Source organism: Pangasianodon hypophthalmus, chromosome 1 (genome assembly GCF_027358585.1).
Source record: "Pangasianodon hypophthalmus isolate fPanHyp1 chromosome 1, fPanHyp1.pri, whole genome shotgun sequence".
Taxonomy (NCBI): domain Eukaryota; kingdom Metazoa; phylum Chordata; class Actinopteri; order Siluriformes; family Pangasiidae; genus Pangasianodon; species Pangasianodon hypophthalmus.
Genome location: NC_069710.1, coordinates 4,551,638 through 4,579,153, shown reverse-complemented (window position 1 = coordinate 4,579,153; position 27,516 = coordinate 4,551,638). Strand labels below are relative to the sequence as shown.

General features: G+C 40.1%; 1 protein-coding gene across 9 annotated transcripts in view; it reads right to left on the bottom strand.

The window, feature by feature from the left end:
• Positions 1 to 27,516, bottom strand: part of adgrb1a (adhesion G protein-coupled receptor B1a) — an 84,372-nt gene that overhangs the window by 37,220 nt on the left and 19,636 nt on the right. For 4 of the 9 annotated variants that reach the window (XM_026913804.3, XM_026913805.3, XM_026913808.3 and 1 more), the window contains exons 2-10: positions 20,204 to 21,118; positions 7,719 to 7,877; positions 4,483 to 4,557; positions 3,826 to 3,930; positions 2,104 to 2,268; positions 1,312 to 1,491; positions 719 to 1,048; positions 540 to 641; positions 57 to 163 (exon numbers count right to left, since the gene is read on the bottom strand). In XM_026913804.3, the coding sequence (XP_026769605.1) occupies positions 57 to 163; positions 540 to 641; positions 719 to 1,048; positions 1,312 to 1,491; positions 2,104 to 2,268; positions 3,826 to 3,930; positions 4,483 to 4,557; positions 7,719 to 7,877; positions 20,204 to 20,927 (1,947 nt within the window). In that variant the 5' untranslated portion in view covers positions 20,928 to 21,118. The remainder of the gene's footprint in view (positions 1 to 56; positions 164 to 539; positions 642 to 718; positions 1,049 to 1,311; positions 1,492 to 2,103; positions 2,269 to 3,825; positions 3,931 to 4,482; positions 4,558 to 7,718; positions 7,878 to 20,203; positions 21,119 to 27,516) is intronic. The other 5 variants (XM_026913807.3, XM_026913812.3, XM_026913809.3 and 2 more) reach the window with 4 other exon arrangements.

Below are 27,516 nucleotides of genomic sequence, written 5' to 3'. Positions count from 1 at the left end.
TTTCCACAATAACACGCACTATGTGTTGGTCAGTGTGCTGTCATCAGAGTGCTCACCAGTGTTTGGATGCTGCGGTAGTCGTTAGAGATGCACTTCATATAAGAGGGGTTTTCCCAGTAGGCAATTCCCTCTTCATCCAGAGAGCAGCGACGAAATATGGTGCCTGAAGCAATGACACACCAGTGGCTATGATTGCAGCCCGTTAATGGCAGTTTGTTAATACTGTATGCTCTCATGTACGAATTTGCATGAGCATAAGAAATATCGTTGGATTTCATTTAATTTCATATGAATGAACTGTGTATGAAAAGGTACTGTACAAACACGAGACCTAAACCTAATCCTACTTACTTATGGTTTATTAATGCTGAAATTGGTGGTTTGTTAATGTTTATTTTCAAGTAAATAGTGTTAGTTAACGTGTGTGTTACATTTTCCTTTTCTGAAGTTGATAGTGCTGAATCTGAATGATGCTGAGAATAGTCATGAGCCGTGCAGGTGTGTGCCATTATTTGAGTGGCTCAAGTTTGGTCTCTTACCAGCAGCATTTGGTGGGCAACGTACAGCTGCTGTATCTCCAGCAGGAGTTCTCTTCCACACTACATTTGAGAAGTTCTCCTCATCACAAATCTCATGGGGTTCTGTGTTAAATAAAGAAGTTTAAGTTTATAAAATATATATGTAAGTAAAACATTGAGTGGCATTACTAGCATTGCACCTGGGCATCTCTTCTCATTGCAACGCTGTATTTCCATGTGGTCTCCTGGGCATGGCTCCCCGGCAAAGAAGGGTCCATAGCACACTCTCTGCCTCTGCTGGCTCCCACCACCACACGTCTTGGTACAGCTCGACCAGGAACTCCACTGCTGCCATTGTCCATCCACAGGGCACTCCCTGAGGAAGCAGTCACGCATCTGCAGCCACTCACCCTGGCATTCTGAGCCGCCGTATGACGGGCCATTACACTCACGTGTGCGCTGCATGGTCCCATTCGCACATGAAACTGAGCAAGAACTCCAACTGGACCACTCATTCCACACGCCATCCACTGGTAAGAGAGAGAAAGAATTGGGAGAAATACAGAGAAAGAGAGAGAGAGAGCGAGAGAGCGAGAGAGCTTTTTGTTGCCAAGCCTTTAGTCCATTCTAGAGTGGCTTAAAAGCTCCCTTAGTCACCATCTCTGTGAATGAGGCTGACAAAGCCGCCTTTCAATATCCCCCCTCCTACACAGCCTCTCATCTGCTTTTAATTGTGACACTTGATGGAAGTCATTAAAGCTAAATGAGGCGCTCTTTATTTAAAGATCTTCACCTGGGCAGACGGCGATGTTGCAGAATTTGGTCTGTTTCTCTGGGCCCACGCACTCATCACCTCCGAACTGCGGTGGCTTGCAAGTGCGTGTGCGGTCCCTATATCCACGGCCACAGGTAGAAGAACACAGGCTCCATGGAGACCACTCATCCCACGCACCGTGCACTGCAATCAGAGCGGCTAGGGGATGATTTATAGAGAGAAAAACACCGGTCCACACACAAAAGCACACCAGCACACACCAAAGAACTACCTACATGAAAAAAATTAAATGTGCATACAAATAAAAAAATTTATGTCACTGCATTACACATGTTAAAACTCTGAGGCATGCAAACCACCACATATGATGCAATCTGAGATCTTGAATGTTTTAGTAATATGAGGCATGACTGTGTGCGTTGGGAGCTATCCTGTGTATTTCATATGTGGGCGGCTGTTCGAGGATCGCTTTGCATATTTATGTATATCCCAGAGGTGGGTATGTGGGTATGCTCTGATGTGCACTTCTTTCAAATAGCTGGAGACAGAGAGAGAGGGAGTAGAGAGGGGGAGAAGGAGAAAGAGGAGGGGATGGAGAGGGAGACACTGACCATCATGCCATGGGACAAGTTTGGCACTGTTGGTACATGTCATGCTATGTTCTGCTTAAACCCATTACTATCTTGCTGAGCACTGGAGCTCAGGGAGAGGGGACCTCAGCTGGAGAGTTGGTGTGTGGGTACTTGGCATTGGAGCTTCAGGACGAGAGGGGCTGATGGTATTGGAGAGGGCGGGGCAGGCTTCTCTTACCTGGGCACACGGCGGTGTTGTTGCAGGGTCTCTGCTCACGCAGTGGCCCGCTGCACTGCGTGCTGTACGAGGCTGAAACACAGAAGCGTGTGCGACTCTGCCAGCCTTCGCCACACGTAGCTGAGCATACACTCCACGGGGACCACTCCTCACCCACAGGAGAGTCTACCGGGGCAGGGTGGGGGTAGAGGAAAGGGAGTAGGGGGCAGGAAGAAAGGGCCGAAAAGAATTCAGGAATTCAACATGCAGGAACAGCTTTCTGTGCTAACAGCGAGAGGCGTCAACACCCTCAGGCCTCTGTACATATCCAGAGCATCCATCTCCGTACGAGGTGAATGCTTCTTTTCAGGATATGTCAAGTGATATTTTGAAATGGCTATTCAGCAGATGATTTAGACACCTGTGATTTGCAGCCAATAGGGAAGCAGAGCGAATGACAGAGTGGTTTGACAAAGCACAGCTGATGGAGCAGGGAAATTATGGTAATCATGCAAAGGAGAAGACTGGCTTAATTGTTCAGTAAAATAGTATCAGACGTTCATCACCGTCCACTAAGCAGATGCGGATGGTGTGCTTGAAGAGCAGAAATATGAGCTTTCATGAGAGTTCAGTAGGATGTGTTGAGCTGTCATGACTATCTAGTAAGATGATATGAGCTGTCAGAGCAAGGAAACAGGATGTACTAGCTAGGAAGCCTCACTTAAATAAAGGCAAATCTAATTTCTACATCAAATTTAGTGAAAGGTATTGAGCAGAAAGAGTGAGGGGAAAAATAAAAAAAAATCTGTCTCAAATTATTTATAAAATAAAATAAAATTAAATTAAATTTCTGAAAGACATTGAAAGAACATTTTATTTTGATGTAACTTAAACAATATTTGAAGCAATACACCTACCCTGGCTGTCCTGAGCATAATTAAGAACACAAGGAGTACATGCAATATTTAACGTAACCCCATGCAGCCACTTTTTTGTCCCTGTGACCTCTAATCCGATGTGTCAATCCTAAACTCAGTACAAAATAAACAATCATGCAAAGACAAAAGACAGCATGACTAGACCCAAGCTATGTGTTGCCTTTAATGGTTATGAAGTGGAGTTGTTGGCTCAACAGGCTCTCAGATATTCAAAAAATATTTTTACATATTGAGTCCATGATTCATAAACAAACTGCTGTCTCACTGTGAACCATGCCAAGACACATCACGGGACACACACATCCCACTCATATTCAGACGAGATGAGGCCATAGCCACATGCACATCCAATCTACACCCCTGCGTGTATCTATGTGTGATAATTGGCCACAAATAAGTGTGTGTTAACCTGGTTGTGTGTTTACATCTTTTATGTTATACATGTTAAGTGTCACGATTTTCATGACTTATAACTTGACTAGGACTCAGTTGACTTGGATTTGACTTGGTACTTGACTTAGATTTGAGCTTTTGATTTTAAAGTTTTATCCATTTCATCAACTATCAAATTTTGATCACTTTATCAATTTGATCAATTTAATCTTTCGATAATAAATTTTCTTATATGAAAGTTGGTGAATAATTGTTTCTTCAGCATTAGTGCTAATCATACTACACTAATACAGAATCAAATTTGACTTGTGCATGTGTGCATGCGTGTGTGTGTGTGTGTGTGTGTGTGTGTGTATGTGTGCGTGTGTGTGTGTGCCCAAGCTGTAAAGGTGGCTGATGCCTGTATTCTTACCTGTCTGAGGAGACTGCTGTCCAGCACGGCTCTTGTCCACATCCTCTCGTTTGCGGCTGTCCGCCGATCGCAGAGATTGGCTACGAGAGCTGTATCGGCCTTTGCCTGCAGGATGGGGTGGGGTTAGCGACTAGACTGGATTTCCTATTGGACAGAGCTGTGCGTGACTGTTCAACAGCATCTGCCATGCTTGGGAGATACGGAAATACGGCGATGCTGATTACTGGGACTATACTCATTCCAAAAAGAAGTGTGCACTGGATGTGTGCCTGTGGAATTTTTTTGCCCTGTTGTTTTACAATGACACAGAGGTGTTCAGCAGATATTCTCAGTGTGTGTGCATGTATAATCAGTAGAGTCTAAGTGATAAGAAAGAATCTTAGTATAATTATTTTGAGAATGAGAGAGGGAACTGTGTTGGGCAGTTTTAGCATGCTGGTGTGTTGGAAGGCTGAGAGGGTGAGATGGAGTGAGCAGTGGATGTAGTGGATGAATGCCAACATGGATCATGCGTGAATGGAACACATATATAAATGAAGACATTTACAGCTGATGACCCTGAACATGGATCTGTCAATTAACTCATGACATTTTCTTCACTATGAAGTGTGAGCCCCATTCATACTGCCTCAGTCATAACGTCAGAACTCTGCTTACCAAATTTGGTGTCCTCCAGCCCAGTATATTTCAGTGTGCTTAAAACCTTCGCTTTAGATGAGTACTGGCTGTAGCCTAAGTTAAACAACAGGCACAGAGAAAAAAAAAATCATTCTATCATTCTATCAAAGCTCACAGCGGGAAAACACAAATATCTCATTTGCTGTAAAGTATGAAGAACTTAAGAAGAAGAGGATGCTATGTATCGAAAAGAGAGGCAAACAGAATGTGTAGCCGGTTTTAGACTGTGCGATTATGCCGGTCTTTGGAAACCACTCGCTGCTGCTGAGGATGGCCCTACACGAACAGCCCGAGATTACATGAGATTACTGTGGATGGTACCACTTAGAAACTATGAAGATAGCTTTGGACTTCAATTGATATGAACAGTTTTGCTACGATGGCTTACGACTGCAATTGCTTTGATAGCTTTAGGACGGCAATTCCCATGAACAGTTTTGCACTCAAAATAGACTTCATGTGAAAACTATAATGAATTTCCTGTTTACATAATTGCTCCGTTTGACCTTATAGTATACAGTTATAGAAGGGAATTATTTATAATAATCCAGTGTCACTCAAATGAGGATGGGTTCCCTTTTGAGTCTGGTTCCTCTCAAGGTTTCTTCCTCATTTCGTCTCAGGAAGTTTTTCCTTGCCACCGTAGCCTCTGGCTTGCTCATTAGGGATAAATTCATAAATTTAAAATGTATATCCTGAATTTACAGTGGATATAAAAAGTCTACACATCCATGTTAAAATAGCAGGTTTTTGTGATGAAAAAAAAATGAAACCAAATAAATCATATCTGAACCTTTCCGCCCTCAGTGTGAAATTACAGTGAACAACAATCAGAAACATTTTAGGGAAAAATAAAAAACTTACAATAAACTGGTTGCATAAGTGTGCACACCCCTAAACTAATATATTGTTGAAACACCTTTTTATTATGAGTGAATCAGCATGCCACATCTTGACTTGGCAATATTTTCTCACTCTTTCTTGCAAAAACATTCTAAATCCATCAGATTGTAAGGGCATCTCCTGTGCACAGCCCACTTCAGGTTATCCCACAGATTTTTAGTTGGATTCAGGTCTAGGCTCTTGCTAGGTCATTGGAAAACATTTATCTTCTTTTGATTAAGACATTCCTTTGTTGATTTGGATGTATGCTTTGGGTCCTTGTCATGCTAAAAGGGGAAATCCCTTGTCATCTTCAGCTTACTAGCAGACACCTGAAGGTTTTGTGCTAAAATCGACTGGTATTTGTAGCTATTCATGATTCCCTCCACCTTGATAAAAACCCTGTTTTGTTCTGGCTGAAGATAATCAGCCCTAAAGCATGATGCTGCCACCACCATGCTTCACAGTGGGTATAGTGTTCTTTTGGTGATGTGCTTTTGTTTGCACCAAACATACCTCTTGGAATTATGGAATTATTATAACTTTTGGAATTGGTCTCAGACCATAACACATTTTGCCACATAGTTTGGGGTGATTTACGGGCTTCCGTCTAGCCACCCTACTCCATAGCCCAGACATGTGTAGAATATGAGATATTGTTGTCAGAGAGTAATCAATACTTGTCAGATTCTCCTGCAGCTCTTTTAATGTTGCCATAGGTTTCTTGGCAGCCTCCCTGGTAAGTCTTTGTCTTGTCCTTTTATAAATTTTGGATGGACGTCTTGTTCTTGCTGATGTCACTGTGGTGCCCCATTTTCTCCCCTTGTTGATGACAGCCTTCACGGTGTTCCATGGTACATCTAATGTTTTGGAATTTTTTGTAACCCTCTCCTGATCGATACCTTTCGACAGTGGGACCTTGTACAGGCTTTGTAAGCTCTTTGCAGACCATGGCTTCAGAAGTCAGATGAAACCAAGAAGATGTGAAGGAAATCCCACAGAAACAGCTGGTCTTTATTTGGGGTTAATCAGAATAATTTCATTGATGACAGCTGTATGATAATTACTTTTGAACATGAGATTGAACGTGATTGGTTCATTCTGAGCACAGCCACACCCCCAATTATAAAAGGGTGTGCATACATATGAAACCAGGTTGTTGTGAGTTTTTTATTTTTCCTATTTTTCCATAAAATTGTTTTTCTGATTGTTTTTCACTTACTTTTTATACCTTTTAATTTCATATTGAGGGTGGAAAAAGTTCTTTTTTTACATCACAAAAACTAATTTTAACAGGCATGTTTAGACTTTTTATATGAACTGTATATATTTCTATAAAGCTGCTTTGTGATAATGTCCATTGATAAAAGTGCTATACAAATAAAACTGAATTGAGTCTTTTAAGATTTTTACTTGTCACACTTGTAGGAGATGATCCCAATAAAATCTTGGCCAAAGTCTATAACAGACTGTGTGATGTGTTCTCTATGTCAGATTATACGATGAAGATCCTCTAAAGATAGACCTGCGGTTAAAGAAAATTAGTTACGCCTATGTCATCCATCAGCGGGATCTGGGCTTGTGCACAAATTGGGGGTCGCGTAAACAGAAACAAGTGTTTGTTATAATAATAATAATGTTATGGCTAGAAAAATACAAAGTAAAAGGCAAAGATGGGGAGTTTGAGGATGAGTAACGGAGGACAACATGGAATGTCTATAATTCAACCTGAGCTTGAGGTAATAAGTATAATTTTTTTTGGCAATTGGCAAATGCGGTAGCTTTGCAACTCACTGCACTAGAGCCCTGCACAATCATAATTACTGTGAGCAAGTCAGTATTTTAAATGATCATGTGATCAAATGTAAACATTTCATTTTGTATATTGAGTTTTGCGTCATCCTATCCCATCCTCTTATTGGTGGCTTTTAGATGAGTGCTGCAGCAGCGGTACAGTCTGAAAGTTTAATCAAAATTTGACATCAGCTGTCTTTGGTCACAGTGGCACATTATGCCTTCTAAGACCGCCAGTAATCATGTCACATTACGCCTTCTAAGACCACCAATAAACGTGTCACATTATGCCTTCTAAGACCGCCATTCTCAACTCACGACCAACTATTTTTTTTTACAATATGTAGTTTTTGTCTGCGACAGCAAAATCTGATCAAAAAATTGTACAGTGTACACCGGCTTAAGAGAGAGAGAGAGAGAGAGAGAGAGAGAGAGAGAGAGAGAAAGATGGGGAAAGAGAACAGACATGAAAAAAAACTATGAGGTAACACAAAACCATCTGAAATCATTCCTACACACACGCACAGAGCAGAACTCACCAATGCAGGGTTGAGGGTTACAAGGACGGCCCTCTTCCAGCACTCCGGCACACAGGTACGCCTCCTCCGGAGATGACTGACACACACGTGTGCGTGTCTGAACACCACCCCCACACTCACTGCTACATTCTCCCCAGTTCCTCCAGCTACTCCAGCCTCCTGAGATACAACACACACACACACACACACACAAAATGAGCTGGCTACTAAAGTCTTCCTGGAGCAAACCTATTTTTTTCCCTCCTAATTTCTATGAATTAAATTGCACTGTCATTTAAAAGTCCCTGTCCACCAATGATGTCCTCCGTTTCGTGATCCCATTATGATAGCATAAGGATGTGAGAATGAGCCCATAAATACCAGTAGAATGTGACTCTCTGTGTCCTGTGCTCTCATGAATGTTTAATAGCAGACAGTGCCGCCTGTCTGCTCCCACAGGCCCCGACAAATATGTATTAATCTGCATGAATAGAACATGAAGCTGGCCCATGTTCTGGCACAGACAATTTTAATTACTCACAAATCAACTATGTGGGAGGACAGGAGCTGATATCATAATGTGCCCTCAATGACCAAAGACAAAGAGAAAGAGAGAGAGAGAGAGAGAGAGAGAGAGAGAGATGTTGAAATGAATGTTTTTGTAATATAAGTGCATAATATTTAAAAATGTAAATATTTAAAGATAAGCCATAGGAGGAGTACAAGTGTGATTTCTGATACTTCAGGAATACATTCATGCTGAGCTGTTGTTAATGGCACCTGGACATAAATGTGGGGGAAAAAAACAACAACAAAACATTGCGATATTAGCTTTATGACTGGCGAGAATATTCTGTCACATAGATGATCCTTGTGCCCTGATCCTTTAGGAAACCTGGCCTTTGGCTGTTAAACATGCACTGACAAGCTGCATCAATATCTATTTGTTTGTGCAGATTGAGCGATTAAAGGCACACTGTTTACCCATGATGCTGGAATTGGTTTTGCTGCAGGCAAATTCACCTGCCAAACAACATAATTGATCCCAATCCATAAATGACCAGCTTTGAATGCACAACAAAACATCTAATCCATACCGCCAGTGACAATTATAAGCCAAAAATGAACCCTGAAGACTTCCAGCTGCAGCCTGCTTAACCTCATCCACGAGCCGCACCCACAAACAGATTGTTCCCTCGACCGATAATGCCGTAAGTAAACAGAATAAACAGCAAGCTCGACCAATCACTTGTGGATTACGGGAATCGTTTTGAGGGCTGTCACATCTTCACACGGGATGCTAATGAAGTAAAACCTGAGTGAAGTAACCTTCAGCTTCCCTTCAGAATGATTTCAGGCTTATTTAAAACAAATGGGTCTTATGAATAGCAAGAGAGAGTTGGCTAATACGGCAGGGATGAGGAGAGGAAGGCTTTCTGTCAAATGAAAGCTCCCAGGAGAAATGAAAAGAAAAAAAAAACAAACTCCATTTGGAGATAAGATTCTCTCCTCCCTTTGAAAAATGGTCTGCGAATATGAACTTTTTTCGGCTCAGTAATCACAGGCTCGGCATGAAAAGGGAGGAAGAATAATGTAATGTTTTTTTTTTTTCACCCCAAGGACATTTTATTATGCCTTCAATAATTCACTGTGCTTCTCTTGCCCAATGGTACCTCCTGTTTCTGTAGTAGTTTTTATCATCTTTAAACTCGCATTCTCTTGCGTTTCTCTTCCCTCTGTGCATTTGCCCATTGTCCATCCTTCTCCTTGTTTAACCGCGCCATGTTGCAGGGACCATGTGGGTCACACTGCTCATCAGTTTGGCACTTCTGTCCTTTTGTGCATATGTGTGTGTCCGTCCTGCTCAAATGAGCCTCAAAGTCACCTCTGCTTCCCGTATGGTGTCTGGCAAAAACTGAGCAGAGGATCTGGTTACATATTGTTCTAGTATCTTCCATACTCATTCCCATATCACTCAGAAATCATTGGATCATTATGCCTTAGATGTGCTACATAATAGTTTTTTTTTTCACATGAAGTTTTTTTTTTTTTAAATCTAATGTTTATACATTTACACAGTTTTTTGTGAGTTGAGGAGAGAGAAGCACAGGGAACAGTAGCAGATTCTCCAACACACGGCTACTGCTGACACCCAGAGGACAGTCGCAGTCTACTGCACACGCACACACACACACACACACACACACACACACACATGCACCCCATCGACTTAGAAAGAGACAGCACACAAGTGGCTGAAAGAGAGAAAGGAGAAGGCGGTGAAGTGGGAGCAAGAAGAGCTATGATGGGAAAAGAAGAGAGGAGCAGAATGAATCACAGATGCCTACGCTAGATGAAATGCAAAATAAATGCAAAACACATAATCTTTTGCATCACATTCTTATATGAGTGATTTTATCCTTTTTTTTTTATAAAAATAGACAAGAAAATATCATGTAGTTTCATTTTTTTCCTCTCTCTGCAGAAGCAGATAAATAAACTGCATGTAGACTCCTTCAAGTGGTGAGAAGAGTGCTTTATCTCTCTCTCTCTCTCTCGCCTCTTTACTGGAAAAAGCTCACAGGTCTAATCCACTGTTTTCTCTGTATGTGTGCCTGTGGTCTCTATCCTGCTCAGGATAAATATTTGAACAGTTGCACCCGCACAATCGCATGCTGTCGATTAATCTCACTCCAGGGGAAGGAAGCAAATCTCAGTGCTGCTCCCATGTCTACATGTCTCCTTCGTGCCCTCTGCCTTCCTTGTAAACTTGTGCATGCAATTTTGTACCCTCTCTTTCACCCAATGTTAGTCACTGCCATTTTCCAGCAACTAGCAGGTTCTTCCCTATTGCACATCAGCGCAGAACCTGGGAAGGCGAAGGCTAACATGTGCTCCATCTGAAACACATGAAGTTGCCGCATGTATTTTTTTCTGGTTATAGATCGTCAGAGGCATCTGACAGCACTTGGAGGAAACACAAACTGCCTTCTTCCATATGACTGTCATTCTGCTTGACAACAGAAAGAGTACTGCCAGCCTTCCCATCCTGAAAGCAGGGCTAATTATGCTCTCTTCAAGTCTTGGACATGGATGGCTGTGAAACTGTCAGAATTAGAAGCTACAGATGAATGTCCAGGTGATAGAACTAATGTTTAACATTAGGCATGTAATTGAATATGAATACATTATTTGGAATGGACAGATAATGTGTTCTAAAAAAAATACAAATACAGACACGAATAGGAGGCACACTATTGTTTTTTTTTTAAGTTTGCAAGAATGTTTTATATAGGTCAAGGTCTCTATCAGGACTGGGGTCCTGTGGGATGCAACAACAACAACAAAAATGGCATGAGCGAGAGGTTTTTACTTTCATGCACAAGAAAGCAAGTGGTCAGATATGAAGCTCAAGGGACAAACATAAACAGGAATGTGTGCTGGTCTTTAGTAACTCCCTGGTCAGGGTTGCAGTGGTTTAAATTGCCCAATTATATTTATATATTTGCTTATATTTTCGCAAGCAGGTACAAACAAAATTAATAACTACATGAGCGGGATTACGAACTCAAGTGAACTCCAGTGTTTCCAGGGTCACTGGGGTTCATATTAATGAATCAAACAAACAAACAGCCATATATATATATATATATATATATATATATATATATATATATATATATATATATATATATATATATATATATATTTGGAGTACTAAACAGATACAGATATAGAAAGCGTCATTGTGTAACTTGCATGGTTGTGTTGTAATGGATAAACCATAATGCCACACTCGTCAGAACTACTACCAAACTACTTGGTATGCTAAACAGGCCAACAACATAAAATGTGTTTAGATCATTTATGAAGCACATGATTGCCTTAACTGCTTATTTTCTTGATCATATTTTCCACATTACTACCATGGGTAAACTTAAAAGAAATCAATTAATTTGCCTTTTCTTCACAAACGAAAAATTGTACTTAGCTCACTTCCTAAGAGAGAGAGAGTAGATTATGATGCATAACAAGAAACACATTAGCAAGAGCAGTGATGTTGAATAAAAATGAGAATGAAGTCAAATGGATAAAGAATGTGATGGCAATAAAAACATGTATTTGGTAGAGCGTTCTTTGGTTGCAGCTGTGGGTCAGGCAAGTCGACGTTTCAATTTCGAAGATGGATGCCTCTCCTCAGCAGAAATGAAAAGGAAAAAATCAGCTAAAATCAAATGCACCTTCGGTAAAGGGATCAGACGAGACAGGGCAGAGATGAGCAACAAAATACCGGGGCTTTCTTATTTTCGTCACATGCATCGATCTTCATCAGGGAAATACTTGGTCATCATCAGGTTTTTTTTTGGTTACTACATACAGTATATACAGTATGTGCTGTGAGGGACAGATATACACACCCACACACTACCTGTCTGCATAATGAAAGCAGAATCATTTATCAGTGAAGTTGTCTTGATTTTCAGGTGACCATATCAACTGGACAAACAGCAGCACGCGATGAGGTGAAATTCACTGCACTGAATCATTCTGTGGTTCTGATTTGTTCCACACTGTGTGCACAGTCAATCAGACTTGCTCCATTTAATTTCATACCGAAACTGTTCCTAATTCAGGCATCAGCGTGGAAGTCAGCTCCAAATTACTACATAGGCACTAAAGGGTTTGAGAACTGAACATCTACAAGTCTGCCAGTCTGTCAAATTCCTTCAAAAATTCAAATGCACTATAATTTTATACTGTCACAGACAGCATGGACATTATTAATAGTGCTACACTATGCAGTCAAATGACATAAACTACAGACGAAAATGTTGTCACTTTTTAAGGACAAAAAGAAGAACATTCACAACCCGGAAGTATCATAATATTTAGCTACATTTTACAGAAAAATTCAACAGTTGTCATTTGTTTTAGTCTCTATCACTGCCCCTGTCCTCTCATCAGTTTGTTAACTGACTGTGATCACCTATTCTATGTTAGTCCTTGATTAATTTGTGTATGCATTCCCTGTTGTGTCGATGTATCATCACAAAGTCTTGGTCATGAATTATTGTTGCTGAGTATTATTGATGTTTCATGTTTCTCTGGTTTTGGCTCTAGTTCCCATTTCTCATTTCTGATTATGGATTATCCCTATTTAACTTTGCCTGTCTGTGGTTTGACCCCTGCTATGAATTGTTGGATTTGAAATATTCTGGAAAAAAAAAGCATTACCAAGTTTATGCAGAATTGCTGTACTCTGTACTTGTCCTCATTCAGGATTTTTTTAAAAAATTCATCCCTGTCCACCACACAGTGAAGCTATATACCTTCCTATATAAACAGTATGCTCACCAAACAGTACATAATATAATGGCATTGTAAAACCTATTTAGTGTACTACATGGCACTACATGCTATTTGAAAATATTTAGAAATATCTAGACATAATCTTAGTTTTATGACACATCTTTGCCCTATTCTGAAAATTCTAGCAGTATTTGCGGAAGATAGTGCCAATATGTGTGTGTGTGTGTGTGTGCATGTTTTTTTGTACATATATATATGTGTGTGTGTGTGTGTGTGTCTGTGTGTGGTTGTACAGAAAGTAGCCATATAGACTAATATTAAGGATAAATAAAGGAAGAACCATATGATGTGTTGCTCTTGATTCCAACTTATAAACTAAGATAAGATAAGATAAACTTTATTAATCCCCGAAGGGAAATTCAGGTAGTCTTGTAGATAAGTAAGAAAGAAAGTAGTAAGAGTAGAAAAAAGTAGTGAGAGTAGTAAAGTAGTGAAGTAGTAAAGTAATGAGAGTAGTGATTAGTCATCTTCCATTGGCTAAGGTGTTGTAGAGCCTGATGGCAGTGGGGATGAAGGATCTCCTGTATCGTTCAGTCCTGCAGCGCAGTGAGGTGAGTCGTCCACTGCAGCTGCTTCTCTGGTCCATCAGGGTGTTGTGTAGGGGATGATCAGGGTATTCCAGAATGCCCTCTAGCTTTTTCTGTGTGCGTCGCTCCACCACGGCCTCCAGTGATTCAAACCTCATTCCAGTCACTGAAGAAGCTTTTTGCACCAGTTTGTCCACCAGCCTTGCATCCTTCTGCTTTATGCTGCCTCCCCAGCAGACTACAGCATAAAACAGCACACTTGCTACTGTAGTTTGGTAAAACATATGTAGCATCTTCCTGCAGATGTCGAAGGACCTAAGCTGTCTTAGGAGGAAAAGCCGTCTCTGTCCTTTTTTATATTGTACATCTGTGTGAAGTGACCAGTCCAACTTACTGTCCAGGTGCACACCTAGATATTTGTAGGCTGGCACCGCTTCGATGTCCGCCCCATAGATGCTGACTGGATAAGGAGGGGGTTTAGCCCTTCGAAAATCCACTATAAACTAGTGTGTATCTTCTGTGTTAGCAGTAAAGCTAGTGTTCCTATGGAAACCACTCATGTTCATGTTTGTGAGTTGGAGTATATGACATCCTACATGGTCATCTGTACGACCTTTTTGGGTAAGTGGAAAATTTAAACGCACAAACCACCCTGAACCCACCTCCATCAAACAGTTTGCATTTCACGCTCCCCTTATCATGTTCTTTATTTTTATCTCACTCACTTTATTAATTTTTTTTTTGCCTGCCTCTGTCTCTGTCTTAAAGCTCTTCAGCGGTAAGGATGTTTGTGTAAGTGCATGTGTGTCTGTGTGGGTTCATGTGTGTGTGGAACATGTCTCCACCTCCAGAGCTATGACTCACACAGAGAGGCAGGCTGAGAGCCCACCTCCACACACACACACACACACACACACAAAGGGAAACAGAAACACAACAGGGCTCTGCTGCAGGTCTGTCTAGAAAAAAGGGAGGGGACATGTGTTCATTAAGGAGTGCTCACCAGGGCCTCTTTGGTGGAGCTCGGCCAGGCTAAAACGTGTGTGTGTGTGTGTGTGTGGGCAGGTGGCTCCTCTGACTGGGCTCACACCTGATTGCCAGTCCTCAGGAGGGGAAAGCATGTTTACTGTGGCTGTGATGTACACCCTGTTAAATACAAAGACAATTTGTCTTCATTCATTCATTCTTTTTTCTGGAACTGAGGATGTAATGGTGCAGGAGAAATTAAGTCTGGTCTAATCTTTAAATGCACTGTCCAAACCAATTGTACACACACAGGTTGCTCGTGTTTACACTAAACAGTACACAAACAATGATCTACCATGTGCCATAATGTGTACAATGGTCCAAACCTTTTACTGTCCTTCAAAATAAAATAAATGCATTAAAAAAAATATTATTTTTAGAAATTTTGTTTATCATTGTTTGTCGCTTGTCTCATCCATATTGTATAAAAGAAAATGTGGTTCATAAATAGTTCACAGATATTCTAGACTACTAGGCACTAGACTACGCACTAGACTACGTCAAACACGTATCTATTTTTACAATTATTTTGTCAGTCACTTATGTAACAAAAATTTAGACAAATTTAGCATTATAGACTATGAGGTCCAAAAGTCTGAGACCAAACTGAAAATCTGGAATTTATTTTTAAATGGAAAGTTTTAGAATTTTGAAATAGTTAAAACAAAGAAAGTAAATGCAAACATCGTAAATGTTTAATATTCAAGATTCTGCAATATTTCTAGGTCCCTATTTATTTGTAAGCAAATTTGTGATATTGATCATGTTAACCGCTTTGTACAAAAGGTCAGATATTCCTAATGCCTTATCTCTTCTATTGAAGCATGTGCTCAGATGACACTCTGATGGATTTGATCTAAAATAGATTATATGGTTTTACACAAACTTGTGGAGTCCATGCCAGCTCAAGTGTACAGTCATTAAAGCAAAAAGGCGAAAAGGGGATGTACCAAATACTAAGAAATTCTGAAATTCATGTAAATCTTTCAAAGATTTCACTTTTCCCTCACGCTCTTGTCAGTAATATAATTCATAATGAAAATTGCTATATTCAATTAGAAAATAATGCAAAATAGAAGCATTCTCACTAGCGGTCTCAAACTTCTGGACGCCACTGTGTATATATTGTATGTTAACTGGTCAAAACAACAAGAAACAAAAATACAAAACCAATGGTCTCACATGTACAAATGTATTACAATCTGCATGATGCAATTTATATCACGAGATATCAATGGAGTTGATGTTTGTACTTTCTAGTGACTTCATTTCAAAGGACAATGAATGAAATTCAATCACATAGTACTTGTTTGAATTCATGTATATTTCACTTGAAATCAGGTTCCACAAACAACATAACTTGGAACTGGATAGGATTTCTGGAGCAGTGAGGTGACTGGACACCAGTGACTCGAAGTATGCATTTACATTGCATTTACTAACAGAGTCTGGAAGTGCTGTGCCTACCCAGCCTGTTAAATAATCTTGGAAAAATAACCTTGGAAGGGTCATTTTAATACCCCATTGCTTTTTCCTGGGACTGATGAAAAAATTGGATGAGCTTAGTAGTTAAATTGGCTTTAAACTGCCACTGGAAGATGCTGTTGGAAGTACAAGGTGACCTTTTCAAACGTGGTGTTTATTTAGATAGGTCTGAACTTCTAATGTCTTAGTGTTGATAATGCAGAGTCTACAGAGGTACATGGAAAAAACACAGCTGGATGCTACTCTGAAAAAAATATATATCCCATGGAAGAGCATGACAGACTTACAGTTTTAAGAAAAATATGAACTGATGGACTGGAAAAATATGAGAGTGAGAATGAAAGAGTGAAACAGAGGCAGAGAAATGGAGGGTAAAGCGTGAAAAGAGATGACCCCCCATCAAGAAAGAGCTGAAATTCTTGCTGAATTCCTGAGCTGAGCTCAGCTTGCTTTTCCAGCATATTATCCTCGATTCACTGATGAGCAATGTGCTCCGATAGCAAGAGAGGCAACACAAAATGTTTGCATTTGCTCATCTGATGACTATTTATAGCCGAAAATCAATAGCTTCCTTAATAATACACACAAAACCAAGGCGCAAACACACCCAGTTACTCACGCACATGTTCTGACACATGGCTGGGTCAGTCTTTTATTATCAGATGTAAAGCAGCAGCAGTAAAATTGCTTAATTAAAACATGAATTTTTAATGAGCCTTGGGGTTGTGAGGAAGGCCAGGGAGATAGAGAGTAAGCACTGAGGCGTCGTGCCTCAGAGAGAAAGAGAGAGAGATAAAGAGAGAGAGAAAGAGAGACAGAGGCTGTTCAAATAGCCGAGATAAGCACTGCGTTCATCACTCGTTGAGGACGGACAGTTGAGCTGTCTACGCCATGTGCTAAAGAAGAATGCCCCAGGTGGCCAAGTGGTCCCACAATACACCTCCACACTGAGTGGTGCCCTCACAACCATTTTCAGACACCTACACTATATCTGTCCAGATTCGTGTGTGTGTGTGTATGAGAGAGAGAGAGAGAGAGAGAGAGAGAGAGAGAGAGAGAGGTGGTAAAGCATACAATAGCTTGAGGATTCTTAGCTTAGGATTCCAGACACTAAGTACTTTAGGGACAGTTTTTTAAAAATCCTCTTGCAGAGCTCAGTGGTATCAAGCTGAACCTGGTTCACACTGCCTGGCAAAGACATTAACACAATGCACATTTATCTTACTTTACTAAAACCTCCGCAAAACATTTGACCAGAATACAGAAGAAGGTTTATCATCACCGCCTCCTCGAAATGCGCTTTATTCCTCCGTAGCCACCCTCAACCCGGCAAACTCACTTTTTCTCCAATCAGTCTTTCCAGCATAGGCAATAATCTGTTTCTGCTCTGAGCTATTGAGTGTGTAATGAGTCTCCTCGTCCTCTATGACGCCTCTGAGCAATGGGTCACACTCAAACAACAGACACGCCTTTAGCATTTTAACGAGGAAAGTGCTCACTGACGCCCTACTCGAATCTTTTTTTTTTCTCTTTCTCGAGCCATGCATTTTTTTGCTGGAGGGTTTAGTCCAGGCTCGGCTGATTGGGCCGGCATGAGACAGACAGCTTTCCATTAATTCTCTTGTGGGCGAGCACAGAGAGACAGAGCCGAGGGGGTTGCACTGTACTGATAAACCACCTGTCTGCTATAAGTCATTTGTTATTTCCTCTCTTGCTTGGCTCTCTCTCAGTTCTCATCTCCAAAAAAATGGACCTTCATGCCACATTAATCAATTATTTATTCGCTCTATCTCGCTCTCTCTGTATCTGTCTATCTATCTCAGGTGACATCCATTCATCCATCCATCCATCCATCCATCTAACCATCTAAGTGACCTTCTCCTTGTCAAACACATATAATTTATCTTCCTTACACACAACAAAGGAGAGAATTTTTACCTCAAAAGTTTGACCTATGAAAATCATCGTTTTAAATAAGCTACATGGACAGAGAAGTAAGAAAAAGAGGAGGGAGATTAGATGACAAGCCACTTCATGAGGTCAGAGAGGGCAACAATCCTCTATGGTCCTGGCAGCAGTATCAATAAACTATTGAGTTTCCAACCTGCATCCACTCTCTTAGGAGAAATCAGAGCATAGCGAAAGATTCAGTAACCAGCCTACCCTTCCCATCCTCAAATCCCTTAGTGCAACACCATCCCTATCCCATATCAGTCTGGGAGGTTGCCTGCTGAAGAGATGCTCCCACAAGTCCACCTGATATCCCCAGCTGAGCCCTCCACAGGCAGCATGTGGCGCCAAGCAGCCAAGGTCACCCAGCCATGACACATCAGCCGAAATGTAAAACCACTATTTCTGCCTTCCTCTCTTTCTCCCTCTTTGTCTCTCCTGCTCTGTCTAACTTACATCAATTATTCTAGACACTTTTAGCAAAGAATAGAAGACAATACTCTACATTTTACCCACAGAGTGTGTTTCATTTGACATTCTGTAATGACAATAGATTGTAGCAAAGAAAACTGACATGTATAACTGACAGTGTGGTTCAAAAGTTTTAGCCCACAATTGTATTTTGCATTCCTTTTCAATTTAATACAAACTTGAAAATGATATTACCAGCAATAACTTGAGTGAAAAGTAGAATCTTTGAAATATTTCTATGAATTTCTTAGTGTTTGGTATGTCCCTTTTTGCTTTAATGACAACATGGACTTATGCTGGCATGGGCTTCACGATTTTTTGTAAAACCTAACAATCCATGTTAGATCAATTCCAGCAGAGTGTCATCTGTATACATGTTTCAATGGAAGTGATAATACTCCAGGAAAATCTGACCTATTGCACAAAGAGTGTTAACATGATTAACATCACAACTTATTCAAATTGTGAATATTCAAGATATTGAAACATTCTTGCCTTTATTTTAATCTTTTCATTCTAAAACATTCTGTTTATTTCTGTTTTAAATGGAAATGATAAAATTCTTAGATTTTCAATGGACCCCACTGTGTATTGATCAAACACTTGTAGCAAAATGTTGGCTTTTGAAATAGATATGTATTAAATCTACTGGCAAAATCACTGTTTAGTGAGTGACTGTACCGAATCCTGCTTGGCTTAGGTGATGCAAAGTAGAGCTACAAAATATAGTTTGCTAATTATCCCACTATTAACCTTTGTAGTAATATCACAGAAGCCTGCAATTTAAAAATGAGCACTAAGAGAAATCCTGATTTTGGTGTTTTCTGTGAGCATTCTGACAGATTTCTGTGGGTGTTTTGATAAAATTGTCAATTTGTCATGAACCAAAAGCACTAATTAATTACCTTTGGCCACATTATCACAGGATGGTATTAAACCATGACACATCACATCTTCAGAATGTTTTAACATTATGATCAAAATATGACTGTGTAGAAAGATAAAGTATTTGGCAATATTCTATTTTTGGTCAAATAACTTTCTTGTATTTGGTGTATGGCATCATCAAAACCACTCCACTGAGAGTAGCTGTTCTGTGAACCTTCACTTTTACACTCATCAGTGAGCAGTTTCATACTTTCTGGTTAAGAATAGATTTTGGGTAGGAGAACATGGTCGGGCATCAATGGAATATTTTTTCACCAGATGTGTCATCGGTATTCAACACTGGCACTTTCAGTCATTGTGCTGGAGAGGAAGAGCGCCATAACTGATACTGTATATAATATGGTCACCATTCATGCTCAGAAAATAAAGGAATAAGAGACAGCATTGTAACGTCAGGCCCCATTCAACACTGGAATATCCAAACCAACTTCACGGTTTAAATTCCTATGTTATTATTCAGCTTTTCATCATGACGCGTATTATTTCAGTAAATACTATGAAATATTCAAAAGTTACAATGAAACTAATAAGTATAGTTGATATCAATAGTTGATTCACTGAAAAGTTTTGAGAGTTTATTAAGCAAACCTACAAACTCTCTTCATTTGTGAACATCTTCCAAGAGGAAAAATGAGCCATAGAATAAGTGAAATTAATGTGCAGCTACATTTTAATGACAACAATGCCATGTTAATGAAAAAGAAGTGCAGCTATTAGCTACCAACTCACCACTGGTATCTGTGTCAGATGGTGCTCCTTTCACAGTGGGAAAACAGTTCTCTAGGTAGACTCCATCTCTGTAGCATCCATTACCCTCTTTGTCATGCAGTGGAGCGTTCCTGCACTGGCAGGGAATCTGCATGATGCCGCAGGGCCGGTTGGAAGTGCTGTAAGTCAAGCAGTCCTCCAACCACTGGCACAGCATCTGGCAGGCTGCCATGCTGGGGTTCCGCTTGCCCACCACCAAGTACTCCACCTTAAACTCCCCATTCCCCTCTTCTTGACCTGAACCCCCTCTTGCCGGTCCTTTCCGTATCTGCAAGAATTGCTTCCCTGCTTCCAAAAAGGCCATGTGGGTGGAGGCATCGCACAGTTTCGTTACTTCATCAAAGCTTTCCATGCCCAGGTAGGTACGTGTGGTCTCCAGGAAGGAGTCGTATTGGAAGGTGCGGTGCTGCCGGGGCACACAGTCTTCTGTAGGCTTGGTGACTTTGATGAAAATGGTGTAGCGCCTTGGGTCTGGATTCTGCAATGTCCAGGAACAAGGAGCATTGGGAAAGGCAAACGAGGAAAAGAAGAAGCCAAAGAAGCGGTTCTGGACCAGTGTGGAGCAGGTGTCTGACTCTGGGCCAGAGGGTGCAGCGCTGAGACCACCCAGCCGCAACAGCAACAGGAGAGGGAGGAGCTGGAGTGAAAATGGACAGGTCCTCAAGACTTTGGATATCATGGTCATAAACGCTGTCCAAATAAGGGCTAAAGAGCAAGCACAGTTTGCGCCCCTGTCTTGAAGTCAACTGCCTCTTCTGGATGATTAAGAAAGATCTGAAGTGGGCCAAAGCCTGCTGTGCTTCTTGCTCAGGATGAGAATCAGCTTTGAATCGCTGATCCAGATAGATGTTGATGATGCCTCAGGCTCTCACAGATCTGTGGAATCAGAGCAAACAAGAAAAGCCATATGAATTAAGATGAAAAGCGAGTAATGAAATTATCATTCAGAAAAAAGATAAGACCTGAAATGTAAAAGCTTCAGACAAATATGGGCATAGACATAGATAAATACTCCAGGTTGTAATAAAGTATAATTTGACAGATACTATGGCATGGACTAACAACAGAATTTTGCAACATCTTTGCTGCTTATGACAAAAAAAAAAAAATACTTTTCACAAAACATCACCCTCCCGTATTCCATCCACAAGCCTGATATTTTATCCAATTAAACAGCAATTAATAAAAAAAAAAATTGAACACCTGCAGTCAATCATTACCGCACTACATTTGCTGCTTGGCAAAATGATCAATAGCCTCAATCTTAGTGAATCATTAAGCTAAAAGCAAATGTACCGGCTCTTCACGCCTGTGTGTCACCACTCCCACTGACAATTCAATAACTCCAGCAGCATATACTGGTACAATGGCTAACAAACTATGGTACATACAATGGAGGCTATTCTAGCATTGAATATAGAGGAGAGCCAAACAGAAGGCATTTGAGCACACGGAAACACGCTGCCAAAACAACTGTAAGGACCGAGGAACCACTGCAATCACACACCATGTGGGATTCTATTCTGGATTAATCAGTGTTTGCTAAAAGCTCTATTTTCCTCCTCTTTTTCCCCAGTATGTGTTAAAATGAGTAGAACCCATCTGCATTATCCAGCTGTGTATATGTTTAAGGAGAAAAGAACAATGTGGTATGAGAAAAAGAAAAAGATCTCACTGTCTTTCAACACAATTGTTTCAGAAGTAAAATGACTCAGTAATCAGTAAAATTACTTGATGGTCATTAAGAAGGTAAGCCTTGGGACATAATTGATGGAATATGCACAAAAGCATCGTTTTATTCGGGCTATTTGAGTATGCACTGCACACAAAGAGGAACCGAACTAGCACTGACTAAGCTAAGCAGCACTGAACCCACTCATCCATGAACACTGTTTTACTGCAGATACCAGGCCATGATTCCCCTGGAAACAGAGGGAAATGTCCAGTGGCATGCACCCAGCATTAGGAAAGGGGGGTGGGCTGAGCATCAACATAGCTGTTTGGCTTGTCTCATTTCCTGAGAAGCCATGTTTCCCAGGAGGCAGAGATCTGGCACGAAAGCATGACTTCCAGCACTCAGTGTCACATGAATGCTCCCACACTGCCATGCACTTCTCTGTGTTCTGTGAATGCACTGTGGAGGCTTCGAGGTAAATGAGTGGGTGAAAGAAAACTAACTTGTGCTTTTCATGTGCAGCACAGTATAAGAAACAAAGACATCCCAACAGTATAGCTGTAGCTACTCTTTTGAATCTTGGGCATAATGTTGGGCAACATCCACAGGAGCAGACCTAACCCCCTTGGCAGCAGTCAACTCTGTCAAAACAACTAACTGCAATTAATGTGATACTTGGCTTATGGGCAAAATTACGTATTTAGCCTCTCCAGCCCTGTGGATGCTGCTATCTCATAATGCACTAGGTAGGCTCTCACTACTGTATGATGCTTGTATTATCATGACACCAGGGTGTTTATCAATCAGGAGTGAGTCACTACCAGCAGACAGAGTACATCTACTCACTTATGCCACTTCTCCATGCTTTGCATCAAACCATGTAAGTGGGTAGATGATCTCAAAACTCAGTTACTGCCTGATTAATGGACCACATCAGTGTTGGGGAAATTATGGGATGCAAAGTAATATGCCTGTTTTTGGCAGTAATATGGACAGAGAATGCCACTTTGTGTGTTAACAGCCTTATTAGGTTTCCATTCCAAGGTTCTCGGGGCCAGTCCTCGAGGACACCCAGCTAGTCCCCATTTTTTAAAACAATTTTCTAACTAAATTCTAAAGGCACATGCATTGTACATACAAAAGAAAATCATTCCATGGGCTCTGAATGGATTATTTCCATTCAGTGGATTTGGCCTGCCATGATACTGAAATTTTGGATACATTTCTGGTACCTTCAAAGCCTTCGAGACTAATGATCATGGGACGATGTGAAAATTATGGCAAGAATTAATGAAAAATGAAACTTTTATTAACTGACATTGGGTATTTATATGGAACTGTATGATCATGGAATGTTAGTGTTAATGAAGGATAGACAGTCGCTCTCCATGGTGCTGAATTCACAACAAAACTCGGCATCCATGTTATATTAACTGCAAACCATGGCTGAATGGAGGAGCTTTACAGTCAGGCAAACTTGATGTTACTAATTTCAGTAATACTATATTTATTAGATGCAACATTTTCCATGTTACCAGTTATAACAGTATATCTGGAATATAATATTTGCACACCACCTCAAAGAATGTACCTAGTATGATTACAGTTCATTCTATGAACATTATAGGTATATGTGCTATTGCCTGTGCATTTTCATTTGAGGCACTGTTAAATGTGTGTATGTAAATGTACGTCAGTTATGTTGTACGGTAAATGCCCACGGCACCATCACACCAAGAGAAATTCTGATACATGTCTATGCAACCCTGATCACATAATGTATTCTGATTCTATGCAAGTATGTCCAATGCTGCTTGCCGTTCTAAATCACCTCTCGTAACTAACAGAGGGACATATTCAGAGTCAGGGTCTTAAGTTCAATACTTCAATTTACTAATATGCAATTCATGCCTCCAAGGTTAATACTGGTTTAACAATAATGCTTCTGCCCTTATTGTTTGGCAGTTAATAAAATAGCACTTGATCCAACACATCCTGTTTTTTTTTTTTTTTATTATTATAAAAAAAAAAATCCTTGAGATAAGCAAAGTCTCCAATCTCTTCCATTTGGAAAAAAACAACTTTCCATGGACTTTGCAGAGATGATGTGATTAAATAATTAATAATGTCTTATGTGTGTACTTCGTATTATTTTAGAGCCCAACACATTTGTTTCAGCCTGACATGCTCCAGATATGGAAGAAACTGTAAGAAGCTGAAGAAGTACACTTCCCAGTTGTGCCTTTATATTTAAAACTGTCCATCTCCATGTTTCTGCATTCATGTTTTGTCCTTGCTGGCGTGTCTGACTCTCAATGACTCTGCAGTTACATATACAAAGGTTGTGCAGAATTTAAGCTGTAACATGGTGCGATCAGGAGGCAGGTGGCATGTTGAGTCACACACATTCCCAGAATGTTAGTCACCACAGCTTTCTGTGGATCTCTTAGCAATAGCACAGTCACAGTAACGAGATGATGCTCCTAACCTGTCTCTGTGCTCACAATGATGACCAAATGTGATGTAAGGGAGAAAATACAGGGGATTTTTCAAACGCTTTATTAGTATCATAATTAGAGAGATTAATGTTGGGCCAGTTTTCCTTCATTAAGCAAGTGTGGGATGGTGGAAACAGTACTTATGGAATCTGTAGATCTAAGAAGAAGTGGATTCAGTGAATGTTTCATCTGGAATTTTAGTGCTTGGTTGCTGCTGCTTACCTAATGGTGGCTGCTGTTAGCTTACATGTCAGAAACAACAAAAATCAAAGCCCTGACTCAGAGAATCAGAGAGAGAGACAGAAGGAGAGAGATCAAGACCATAAGTAAGAGGGAGAGGGAAACTACATAACACATGTGACTGCTGCTTCTCTTGGGTACGCGCTCTCTCATTCATCATATTCCTTACTCTAGTTGATGCCATTCTTTTTTTTTTTTTGCCTTGCCAAATGAAAAGCGCCAATGACAACTCCAGTGAACAAGGTTATTTGAGAAAATAGAAAGCAACAAGCAGCGTATCCTCATTTAAGACTATTCACATTCTCCTCTATCTACACTCTAATGTCTATGACAACCAGCACGGGAGGCCTCACATGGCTCTGGAATTAAAGAGATAATTATCTGTCTCTGATGATGAATGTGTTTACTGTGCTAAATGCCGGGCTTTTTCATCAACTCAGAAACTCCTCTCCTCTGAGGCAAACGACTGCAAAATGCATTATGATATGCTGCCATACACAGCACTTCATATTCCTGATCCTTAATTTTTAAGGGTTATGATCTTTGAGTGGCTACTTTCACCTTCAAGACATGATTCACAAGTTAAGATCACAGAGAGTTCAGTGTTTTGGCTGCTGTGGAGAATAAAAATTGCTCTGAAGAACAAAAATTCATCAATCATTTCTTTTAGATTTTTCTTTTTTCGTCTCATAAAACAAAGTACACACAGCCAATATTGACTAATGTCAGAGATTATACTAATGCATGATCTGCTGATTATAGCCTAGCAGATGTCGTATTGAGCAGTAATATTTATCGAATTGAAAATCTATCTACAGGTCAAAAGTCAATTAAGTGTGGATTCTGTGAGACTGAGGTTGCAGAGCTATAAAAAAATCATTATATATACACAGAATGTGGACATGCACCACACTAATGAAGATTTGTCAGCTTCACAGCAGTAACATGCGCCAGCAAGCATTCTGCATATAATTTAACTTGAAACCATTTCAACAAGCATTGTCTCAGCTACGAAACACAAGATGAGGAGGTGTGCTTTGACTATTAAATATAATTAAATGAATAAACAAAACTGCATAAGCACTTGGAATGATTTCCTTATCAATTTAATTACAACAGTCACCCAGTATATTGAATGTATCCCCATGATGCATCACCATCGTCACACGCTAACAAATTCATAAAGATTTGCAAGACTTTATACACATGAAAGGTTATGAAGGTTAAGCTGGGGAAGGGTGTGTTAGTATTTGTACATTTTCTTGAATTCATTACCATAGAATTGAAGTTTTTTTTAGTGGGGTATAGGTGAAAAATAGTTCTTAAAAAACAATCTTTTCATGTCTAAAGTCATGTGAAAAAATAATATGTGCTCTATGCTTAATAATATGTACTCTGCTGCTTTCTACCATATTTTTTACAGATTGTTTTACAATCAATGCTGGGCCCATAGACTGTATATAAGATAAGCATAAGTGCTTTTTTAAGCAATTTTGCATATTTTATTTGTTTTCCCAATGTTTTTTTCCCAACCCATCAGCCCCAGCAAGGCACATGTCCTAACCACTATCACCTGTGTCTCGTTTCACCCCGATTAGCACCTCTATATAAGTTCTAGTTTCTCAGCACCTCACTGTCAAGCTTCTGTGTTGTCATGTGTGTGCCAAAGCCTCGCTTATAGTCTACATTCGTTAGCCTTGTATCCATTGTTAATGTTTATGGTTCTTGTTTTCGCTGTTTTTGCAGTTTGTTTTGCACTTTATACAATAAAAATCTGCACAATCACAATCGCTGCCTCTACAAATCCCCGAAGCCCAACTTTTATTCAGTCATAATTTGCGATTATTTGCTATTTCATCCCATTACACATGGCCCTAGCTTTGACTATTGATCCAAAAACAAACTATTAAGCAAAGCCTCCTTGTCTGAATTAATTCATTGGCAAGTGCATTTCATACCAGCAGGGTTACAACTGTATTAAGTATGGAAATGAAGAATGGCAGCACAAATTCAAAACTTTTTAGATATATTTTTATATTGAAATCTCCTTTTGTTTGCTGTTGTAGACATACTATTTTTTAAACTCAATTCATTATTTAATTAAAACTCCTCTGCCAGTCCACAACCCTGACCAGGATAAGTGGTTAATAAAAGTGAGAGTGAGTTATGTACAGTATATGACAGTAGTCTTCATACGAAAATGCACCATCTTGTTCTGCTGCTGAAAAAAATTACACACAATTTTTCTTTGCTGCAAGCTATAATTGATCACACTTTCAAGACTTGACTGATGAGTGCACTTGTAAAGTACATTGTGAACGCGCACAATCCAGAATTAACTCAGCATGAGGTTTGAGTTAGCTAACTGTCATTTGCTTTTTTTTTCAAAATTGAATTTAGGTAATTTCAAGCCCATTTCTTTGAAAAAAAAAAAAAGAAACTGACAACAAAACTGAAAGTACACTGCATTTACATGTTCTACAAAAGGACAGGTGTTCTTCAGTAATGCTCTGCTATGCCTCCTGCAGATTTTCCTACAGGTTTGTGGTTGCATACCTTGAATTTTTTTCAGTTCAGCTCCTACTAGAGCAGCGTGACGGGGTTAAAGTCAGGCTGGATATGCTGGTCTATTACATACAACACTGTCCTCTTTCTCTCCTTATACTTCTTGTATAGGTCTGATGTGTGTTATGGGTTACAAATGAAACATTACTTGAAGAATTTTATAAAAAGGGCAAGGTGTTTAAAAAATAACCTTTCGACAAGCTGTGTATTATTGAAGGATTCTGGTGCACTGTGATTGCTAATGATGCTGAATTTAATAGAAGGTAGTTTAGATTTATGGGACAGAAAGAGGATGT